The sequence below is a fragment of the Phoca vitulina genome, unplaced genomic scaffold, assembly GCF_004348235.1.
Source record: "Phoca vitulina isolate PV1807 unplaced genomic scaffold, GSC_HSeal_1.0 scaffold10, whole genome shotgun sequence".
In the NCBI taxonomy this organism is placed as follows: domain Eukaryota; kingdom Metazoa; phylum Chordata; class Mammalia; order Carnivora; family Phocidae; genus Phoca; species Phoca vitulina.
Genome location: NW_022589713.1, coordinates 52,213,814 through 52,224,462, shown reverse-complemented (window position 1 = coordinate 52,224,462; position 10,649 = coordinate 52,213,814). Strand labels below are relative to the sequence as shown.

At 49.1% G+C, this 10,649-nt stretch overlaps 1 protein-coding gene across 1 annotated transcript; it reads left to right on the top strand.

Annotated features, from left to right (window-relative positions):
- Nucleotides 1-2,331: 2,331 nt before the first annotated feature.
- CUNH3orf86 (chromosome unknown C3orf86 homolog) lies at nt 2,332-10,604 on the top strand. Its single transcript, XM_032409128.1, has one exon. It carries the CDS (start codon nt 5,006-5,008, stop codon nt 5,516-5,518), a length of 513 nt encoding a protein of 170 aa, XP_032265019.1. The 5' UTR covers nt 2,332-5,005; the 3' UTR covers nt 5,519-10,604.
- Nucleotides 10,605-10,649: the final 45 nt, after the last annotated feature.

The following is a 10,649-nucleotide window of genomic DNA, read 5'->3' as shown; positions in this document are numbered from 1 at the left end:
GCGCCTGGGTGGCTCAGTTGGTTAAGCGACTGCCTTCGGCTCAGGTCATGATCCTGGAGTCCCTGGATCGAGTCCCGCGTCAGGCTCCCTGCTCGGCAGGGAGTCTGCTTCTCCCTCTGACCCTCCCCCCTCTCATGTGCTGTCTCTCTCACTCTCTCTCTTTCAAATAAATAAATAAAATCTTAAAAAAATAAATAAATAAAATAAAAGAAGCTAGATACTATGTCCCCTAGAGGTGAAGCTTTGCAGCACTCTGTGACTTGGTACATGCAAGGAATCTGTGCTGGTCTTCTGGGGGAGCAGCCTGCTCTGCTGATTTTCAGGTGGACTTGCCCTAGTGGATATGCATCTGCAGGGTGCAGGACGGTGGGTCTTGGGGTGAGTAGGTCCAGACTCCAGTAGGGGGTGCTGTGATGCTCACTGAGGTCAGTCAGTGCTGATGGGTGGGGGGAAATGGCATCGCCCTGTTCTTTCACCTCCAGATCTGGGAATCTGCACCTACCACTTTTTAGGAAGCCTTCACAGAAGGGTGAACAATCTCCCCTCTCATGTCCCTGGCTTCCATCAGATCCCTGCCTTCATCCTGTCTGTGTCTGAGCTGTCTGCCTGCCAGATGGCACAGTACTCCTGTGTTTTATCTCGGGCATGTGGTTGGGTTTCAAAACTACAAATTTTAGGGACCTACAAGGTGCAGACCTATGCTGATCCTCTTGGGGAGAGTCTTGCCATGCTGTGGCAGGTGCTGGTTTGTCCCAGAAAAGCAGTTGCATGACTACGTGGTGATTTGGAGTCTGTGGTAAAGCAGAGCAAAAAGCCAAGTTTACTGCCCTCCACAGGTGTCTCTGTTCCTATACTAGTGAACAGGGCAGCATATTGGTGCCCACCAGCTCTATTGTCCCTGGCAAGACCATGCTACCACTCCCAAATGCACTCCAAGAAGGGGAACTGTTTCTCCCAGTGAGACCCAGGGGACCCTCAGACCATGCTGCCTACTCCCTGGCCTCTGCCCTCCTTCCCCATAGGAGCACCACTAAGCCTGCCAGGCATGACCCTGGTGATGGCCTGGACTTCTATAACTTCAGACTTTGGGCTCTGCTGCTTATAAAAACTTGTGGTATTCATCCCCTCTCCCTTTCCCTGTCAATGGTTTTGGGGAAGAGTTTTCTTGTGCAATCCCCTGCTCATGCTTTCACACACACTCACTCTCTCTCTCTCTTTTTCTTTTGCTCCTCTCTCCCTGATCAGGGCTCCCTCCCCTCCACAGCACCTGCAGTTCTTTTCTCCCCCAAACCAACTCTCTGCAGCAACTACCTTCCATGATGTGTCAGTTTTTCTGTCTCTAGACGTGCAGTGTGCTCTCTCAGTCCTCAGATTGATTTCTTGGGTGTTCAGAATGATTTGATATTAACCTAGCTGTGTTTGAGGGATGAGGCAAGTTTAGGGTCCCCCTACTCCTCTGCCATCTTAACTCCTCCTCCTTGGAAGTTCCTAAATATACTTTCTAAAGTCCCATAAAAAGAAACATAGTTTAATAATGTTTCTCTCTTTTCTCTTACGTAAACAATTTTGGCTTTATCTGAAGTAAATAGTCCTAAAGTATTTGTATAGCAAATGAATGCATTTTTGTATGAATAAAGGAAATCTTTCAAGTTTCCAAGGGAGGGAAAAAGAGAGAGGGAAGTGAGATACAAAAAATAAGAGGAAACTGGCTTTAGATATCGTATCATTTTTCTCTGTAAGGACAGCAAATAGTTAAGATGTGCACACATACCAGACAGAGGGTCATATATTAGATTTTGACCTAACTTGGGTCCTTGACAGTTCTATCTATCAAGTCAAGATTTTTAATACCAGCACTTATTAATTCACAATGTATGGAAAGGAAGGAAGTGATGCCTCCTATGTGAAACAAATAATTTCCTCATGAGACTTCTGTTTTTTGGTATCTAAAGTCTCCTTAAAATATATAGCCAAATGTTAACTATATATTTATATGATCAAGTGATTTGCCAGCCAACATTTTTATTTACCTAACATATCTATGATTTCTGACTAAAAGCCTTTAACAAACTGTGGAAAGGGCATTGGATATGTCAATATCAGAAGCTAATCCTGATACTGTCTAAAGGTGCTGATGAGGGAGAAGATTCTCATATTTTATATTAGTTTTAGCTAAAAAATATTTTAGGGAGGCAATTTTTGAGTTTAAATTGTGTTTGGACTCCTCATAACAATTAAAGCAGATCATTGGACAGTCAGAATTTTGTTTTGCTTTTTTGTTATTTGTTTTTTTCAACATTTTTTTTAAATTGAATTCAATTTAATGAGCATATACTGTATTATTAGTTTCAGAGGTGGAATTTAGTGATCCATCAGTTGCATATAACACCCAGTGCTCATCCCATCAAGTACCCTCTTTAATGCCCACTATCCAGTTCCCCATCCCCCTGCCCACCTCCCCTTCAGCAACCCTGTTTGTTTCATATAGTTAAGAGTCTCTTATGGTTATTTCCCAATCTGTTTTTGTCTACGTCTTCAAAGGCAAGAGAGATCAGATTCAGCAGTGCTTATGGACTGCCCTGCATTGGTGAGCAGCCCCAGGCAGAAGGGGAGAGGAGAAAAGCCTATTAGATACCCTGGGCCCATCTAAGAGGACAGCCACTCCATCTCCTATCAGCATGATGGGCCAGCACCCTAAGACACCCAGCAGCTGTTCAACCCACTGAGTAGGGTGGCCCTAGGTCGGTATGTCCCCAGGTTGGGGGTGGCCCCAGGTCTGTGTGTCCCCAGGTTGGGTTGGCTCCAGGTTGGAGTGGACCCAGGTCGCAGTAGCCCCAAGTCAGGGGCAGCTTGGTGAGAATTCAAGGTGGGCCTGGGCTGAAGCAGAATCTCAGCAGATGGCAACACAGGGAACAGGCCTAATTCTTAGGGAGATGAGGCCATGGAGAGGATGTGAGGTCTAAGGTGAGTCAAACCCAGCTGAAGAGGGAGTGATCTATGAGGAATTCCAAACCAAAGAACCCCTGGTGTCCACTATGCTGAATATGAACTAATTCAGCCAGAGGAGGACATCCCCTTTGTCTATAAGTTTATGTTCTAGAAAAAAATGGATGGTGCTGTGGAGCCATGCGATAGGCCTGGCAGAAGTCAAGAGCAGTGGATAGGGGAAGGGGGGCTGTCAGAGAGCCCTCTGGTTGGGGATATGGAACACTATGACAAAGCAGAGTGCAGGAGGGTGAAGTGTATGTGTGTGGCCGCATTGGTGAGGCCTGGGGTCACCAGGCGGAATCTAGGCTGGGATAGGGTGAGAAACATTTCACACAACAAAGACCAGGTTGCTAGGAGCCCCCAGTCTTCTAATGCCCCTTCTCCTTTCTGAGGCTCCCTCTCTAGACACTTCCACCCCAGCACCTTTCCATAGGTGAGCTTCAAACCCTTCACACCTTTGTAGTCCTGTAGCAACTGGTCAGGCCCTAGTTGTTCAATCCACTATTGTGGGAGTCAATGTGGGATGTGCTGACTTGTCCATGGCCCTGTGGATACCAGGGGAGGGTGGGGAAATCCTTTCTGCCTGTTGGCAAATCACAGCTTCACAGGATGCAGGTGTCAGGACCTTGAAAGCTGGTTGATCTGGTTAATATGCTAGGTAGCGTACCCTGACATTTCTCAGGGATGGCAGTCATTGTCCATTCTAAAGAAGGAGAAGCAATTACCAAGCTTGACAGAAAGAAAGTAGGAAGAGTCCCCCAGACTGGCTAATAAGCCCATGCCAAAGGTAGGCTTACTCTGAGCTCAGAATACCTCAGCTTTGCAGCCCATCTCTCCCACTGGTCCTAGAAAAGTGTTCACATGGTGTATGAGTTCCTGTTGCTGTTGTAACAAATGACCACAAATCTAGCGACTTGGAACAAGAGCCATTTATTATCTCCCACAGCAGTAGGTCCCGAGTCTGGTAAGTGTGGCTTGTTACTCTCTCACATGATCCACATCAAGGTTCTGTCTACCCTGGCCCTATCTGGAGGCTCTGGGGGAAGTCCATTTCCAGGCTCATTCATTTTGTTGACAGAATTTATTTCCTTCTCATGGTTTCCACTTGGCCTGCCATCATCAGGCCACCAATGGTGGGCGAGTCTTTCTCACACTTAGAATCTCTCTTACTTTTCCTCCTGCTGCATCTCTTGACCTTAGTCAGGTAAAACTCTCTGCTTTTTAGGGATCAAGTGATTAGACTGGGGCTCCTGGATAATACAGGATAATCCCTAGTTTAAGATTTGTAATTTTAATTCCATCTGCAAATTTCCTTTTGCCATGTAATGAAACAGTCACAAGTTCCAAGGACTAGGGCATGGCCATCTTTGGGGGACCATTCTGTTGACCATACATGGTCATGTTTTTGTAAAATTCAAGAGTGATTTTTTTTTCCTGTTCTGTAGAAGACCCAGCGTTCTCCATTCTCCTCTTAACCTAACACAGTGTTTTTCAAACTATAGTTCATTAGTCATTGTTGCTTCCTCAAAAAGTTAGTTTGAGTAACAACTAGCATTTTCGTAAGGAATATAGAATTGAATTGCATAGAAAATACCAAGACTGCACATAACCATCTAAGTTCTATGAAATTGTTAGTATCCATACATACACACATACACATGCACTTGGACATACACACACACACACACACACACACAAACACACTTCTGAACTAGGTCAGGATTTAAAGTATACTTCTCAGTATACTTGGTTAAGACTTAAAAATTTGAAAAGACATTTTTTAAAAAGATGCTAGAATTCATCTAGAGCCTCCAGCAAGGCCTGCTCCTGGTCCTGGGAGGATTTCTGAAGCATCTGGGAAAGCATCTGTCTCCCTAACAGAATGCTGACACAGGCTATCTAGTCCTAGCCCAGAGGTCGGGGGCTCCCTTTGACCCTGGTTGTGTAGAGGGAGCCCTCTGCCCCCACTGTGGACAACTGATGATGCATCTGTTTGTCTCAATTTTCCTTTGTAGCTATGTCTGAGAGTCTGTTTGGACAGGGGAAGAAATCTCTAGATACATTTTTCTGGGTAAACGAGATAACTGGAGAAATCACCTACCCTTCACCGAAGGCAGATGTACCTGAAGCTTCTTCAGCTTCTCTGGAGAATCCCCAAGAGAGGCCCGGATCTCAGCATGGGAGCATGCAGGGGGCTCCTCTCAATGCCCAGGGCCCGTCCAGCATACCTGTACAGAAGGCTGCCCTTCCACCTCCTCCTAAGGCTTTGCTGAAAGACACTGGCTCAGGGTACTGCCTCCCATCTACACCAACCCATGGCCTGGCTAAGGCTGGAGCAATGAGCACCCGGCCGCTCTCAGCAATTCCTGTCACTATCTCACCACCAGGAGGTGCTCTGCCAACATGTGGCCCCCTTGGACCAGTCCCTCTGCCCCCAGCCTCTTCCTTTCCTCCCAGCCCTTCTGCCCCCTGGGCCTTCACCTGCAAGCTGAAAAATGTCCTTACTGGGAATAACCGATTTTCCTTTTGAACTTGAAAGTATTTGCGTGGCCACAGCTTCCTGAGCGGCCTGCCAGCTGAACACCTCCATGCTCATGTCCATGACGCTTTTGCCTCCCCTGGAAGCGCACAGAACTCTGCGCAGAGGTCTTAGAAGAACACACCAAGTGCTTTCAAACCCCATATAATTTTAACTTAGATTTTGACACACAATGTTTTCTAGACCTTTTACCTCCCCAAGTCACCTTGGTATTTTGCTCCTAAGTTTTTGGAGTTCAAGAATTTGGTTCCGATGTTGGTAGCAGAGCAGTATGTTTGATTCCCAGCCAGAGCCAGAAGGATACCTCTTCGGTTGAGGTAGGAACAAGCCAGGATGAGTGGGACCTGCAGGCCCTGTGTCTCTGCGTATAGCCCAGGGGGCGGCACTCAGGGCTGTCCTGGGTCCTGAGCACAAAGGGGCTAGAGCCCTGCCAGGAGCTCTCTTTGAGGCAACCTGAGGCTGAGAGAGCCTTTGGGCAGAGCACCCCTTCTAGCTCTGCCTTCCCCGGTGGACAGGCTCCAGATGATGCTTTGGTGGGACAATGGGCAGCCGCTCAACCCTCCAGGAATGGAGTGACTGGTCCAGTCATGCAGGGTAGGAGGCAGTAAGTAGGGGTTTGGAAACATTGTCTCAGCCTGAGGACCCCAGGAAACCCTCCTCGGCCCTGGGGAGCAAAGGCCTGTGGTCCAGCCTTGATTCTGTAGCCAATGTGTCCAGTCAGAACCCTGCCTCTCTTGGCCTCAGCTTCCCCTCTGCACAATATAGGGGTGAGCAAGCCTGTCTGCCAGGCCTGCTCAACTTCACTGTCTGTAACTATGTTACCAGGAACCAGGGATGGGTGAGGCCATGGGTACAGCAGGTGGCAGGAGGCCAGGCGCTCACAGTGTGGAGAGGGCCACCAGGCCCAGCAGGGGCCACGGGTTCTGGGCCTATGGCTGGAGCAGGTCTCCACTGGATGCCATCACACTCATACTTCTGACCAACTGTGCAGCCTCCTGCAGTGCCCTTCTAGTGCACTCTACTGAAAAAGTTTACCGTGGTGCTCACGCTGAAGGTGAGAGCTTCAAGGATTCTGTGCGGTACTGCAGAGCACGTAGGAAGGGTGGGTTGATGCTGAGCAGCAAGTGGGTAACTGGCACAGAGGGCCTGCAACACAGCTCTAACCTGGAACCCAGCAGCCCAGGGAGAAAAGAGAAGCATGTGCACAGAAAAGCTCCTGGCCCGGCGAACTAGAAAAGTGAGAGGCTGGAACCAATTCAAACAACCAGTGAATAGGGCAGGCTAAGTAGAGGCTGGAATCCCAGGAAACTCTAACTTTGGGAAGGTTAGTGGATATGAAATATTGCTCAGGGAGGAAGAGAGTGTGTACCTTACCAGGGTCTCAGGTGGACTTGGCATGTTGCCCACAGATGGTGGGTTCTTCCCTCTACGTCATTCAAGGGCAGCCTACAACAAATGGGGTTTGCAGTGGTGACCCCAAGTCACCAGTACAGTGGACTGAATCGTGTCCCTAAAGGATATATGTTCACGTCCTAACCACCAGGACCTGTGACTATGACCTTCTAGAGCAATGACTGTGATTGTTATGGATCTTGAGAGGAGGGGCTCATCCTAAATTATCCAGTAGGCCCTATGCGCACTCACACGCATTCTTCAAACAGGGTGAGTTTTGAGACAGACACACAGAGGACACAGAGAATAAGAGGCAGCAATGTGACCACAGGGGCAGAGATTGGAGTGATGTGGTCACAAGCCAGGAATACCGGCAGCCAGCGGAGCCCGGAAGAGGCAAAGAAAAGAATGTCCCCTTGGGCTTCTGGAGGGAGTATGGTCCCACTGACACCTTGATTTTGGACTTCTGATTTCAAGACTGTGAGGGAATGCATTTGTGTGAAGCCCCCGGTTTGTAATTTGTGTCAGCCCCAAGAAACATATACCAAACGCAGGCTCTTGTCTGCCCCATCCCTGCTGTGTTCCCAGGGCCTAAGACAAGGCCTGCGCACAGCCAGTGCCTCCTAAGTGTTTGCTCAATGACTAATGGGAAAAGGTCTTAGGAAATCCCTCAGCAAAGAAAGACTTTACTCCAAAGTTTAAAAATCCTGCATTCTGACGGGGGGTGGGGTGGGGTGGAAGTGAGGTACAGGCCTCCCTTATGAGCCACACACTGTGCTGAACCGATTTCCTCCACATTCGCTGCTGTGATGGGACTTTGGGGCAGAAGTGTGCAAATGTTGCTCCAGGAATGATGCCCATAGGCACCTGTGGGGTCCCAGAGCCCAGGCTGCTGCCAGGCCTCAGGGGGAGCCGGGCTGCTCCCCTCCCCGTCCTACACAAGTCCCCTAGGCACCAAGGTGGCCCTGCTGCCCGCTGACCAGCTGACCACAGAGGCCAGGCATGACATGCCTTGCCATCCAAGGTCTCTGTCTCTGCTATGCTCCCCACACCTGCTAGGGCAAGGACTGCTCCAAGGGCGCATCTGATCTTGACCTGTGGGCCACCTGTCCCCAGCACTAATCCCACGGTGGGCCCGTGCAGAGCTGGGCGTGCTGCTGCCTGCTCAGACCCCTCACAGCCCTTGGGACACCTAGGTTCTAATCCCACCTCTCTTATCTACAGGAGGCAGAACGGCCTTGGCCAAGTCTCCGTCTCCTCTCAATTTCGGGTATCAGTTTCCCCATGTGCAACATCTGTCACCTCAGGGGGACAATTCCTATAGTGCTCCATAATAGGAATGACCCCACGAGGGTAGGGCTTTGACCAGTAGACTGAGGCTGCAGTAGCAGGGGGCTGGGGATTAGAAGAGGGGCCTATGGCGCCAACTCTGGTCTGATTTGTGTGGCTGCTGGCTGTCCCACCTCCCCCTCCTCCTCCTTGTCCCAACTGCTAAGGAGTGAGGGATGCCTGGGCCGGCAGCCCAGGACCATCCAAGGGAGGGCTCTGCATTCTTGGGGCAGACTCTGAGGGTGGGAAGAAGAACTTCCAAGAACATGACCCAGTGTCTCTTTTTACAGATGGGGAGACTGAGGCCAAGTGAGGCCTTGTCCAGGGTCACTCAGTGCAGGGAGCCACTAGGAGTTCTACTGAATTGTGTCCCTAAAGGATATATGTTCCAAGGTGCCCTGGGGGTTGCGTCAATTCTTACTTATGGGACAGGCACCTGGGTGGCCCTGCCAGGTTGGAGGGCTTGCTGTTGGGGTCTGTGACCAGGCAGCACAGGTCAGAGGCACCCCCGAAACAGGGAGGTGCTTTGTGATCAGCCAGCTGCCAGGCTTCATCCAATGCATCAGTGGCTCCTGCACCCTGGGTGTGAGTGCCAGCCTCCTAGGAGTTTGGGCTCTCAGCTCTGGGGCCTGCGGGAGAAGGCTGCCAGGACCACGACCCCCTGCAGAAGAGCCCAGAGCCTTGGAGCCACCAGTCTCCACAGGACTGATGTGGTCTTACTGGCTTGCTCGAGGGATGCTCAGGTCCCCCCAGAGCAGTTGGGGTGGGGTGGGGAGGCCGGATTGGTATAAGGGAAGTAGGAACACCAGGTGCTGGGACAGGGCCCTAGCTGGACGGGTTCACTTAGGGATGTACACACAGTCCTTAGAGGTTCCAAAGGTGAGCTGACTCCTGACTCAGCCCTGACCCCTCTTGCTTCACCTCTCCATTTCTCAATGCCCACCACCCTCTCATTAGCTCAGGTGGGCTGCCTGGACCTGGAGGTCTTTAAGAAACAAAGGAGGAAGTAGGGCCTGGGGCGGACCTGTCCTGCAGACAGATGTGGTGGCTTTGGACCTAGGCCTTCCTGACTGGACAGCCTGGGCTCAGGGCCTGCTTCTTCCTTGGGAGACATCTGGCCTGGGTCTGGAGCTCAGGTCCCTTTGGAGACCGTTTCTGACCCATGGCTTTGTAGTTGGCAGGGCCTCATCCTGTGCCAGTTTTTAGTGGTGGGACAGAGTTTTCCCTTCTATGTTAGATTGGGAGAGGAGGTCAAATAGGCCATCAATTTCTTGTAACTTCCTATTATGTCATAATAGTTGTAAAACTATTAACTGAATAACAAGAAAAACAATCTGATTAATGTATTATTTATTATATTATTAACAATCAGTTCTGAGACAAAGTCCAATTCAAAACATTATTAAGGATTCTATTAGTTGATTTTAGAAATGGCATAATCCAAACCTATATTTCAATAAATTTTCTTATGTAATCTTTAAGGAAGGAATTTTTCACCTCCATCATTTGGCTCTGGAAAATCTTTAAAGGCAACATTTTTACATTAGAAAAAAAAATTCAGTATAGTTGTTACTGAAGGTTCAAAGAGGTGATATGCACAAACTATAAAAATTACAAATCACTCTTTCTTTTGAACACACATTTGAATTTAAACAGTTTAAATAATAGTGTTTTAGATGAATTTGAAATGAACTTCAAGAATGGTTGTTAACAGCTCCTTTTCTTTCTGATGCACTGTGGGGAAAAAAATTCCTTTCCCATTTCTTCAGCAGTAGGGGCTACAAAAATGGTGTCCCAAATTAGGATTCACCTTATCCTCTTGAGAAACGAGCCAAAGAGGTTTTGGATCTGGTGAAATATATTATCCGAAGGGAAACACCTGTGGAGAGAGAAGCCCTGTGTCTCCAGAGCGGGTCCCCCGTGTCTCTGGGGCTAAGCTGTGCTGTGGCCTCAGGGAGCCCACACAACTATGCACAAGGGATGGCTCACAGGGGCCTCACCCCACGTGCGAAACACTGGTAGAAACAGGAAGACCGGGGTTGAGGGGGTGACAGAAATCCTGAATGGCCTGAACCATTTTATACTCCCTACTTGCTGGAACTCTTGGGGAAACAAGCAAGGGTTTTTCCAGATAGTCTGTCCACAAAAACAAATGAGTCACCTCACTGATTCAAAGACACTTACTGTCTGTTACTGTCATGCTACCAACAGTTATAATATTTTAATGGGTAGGAAAACTTACGGATTTAAACCTAAATTTTCTGTCACTAAGATGTTTTAACAAACTGGGGCGCCTGGGTGGCTCAGTCGTTAAGCGTCTCCCTTCAGCTCAGGTCATGATCCTAGGGTCCTGGGATCGAGCCCCGCATCAGGCTCCCTGCTCGGCGGGAAGCCTGCTTCT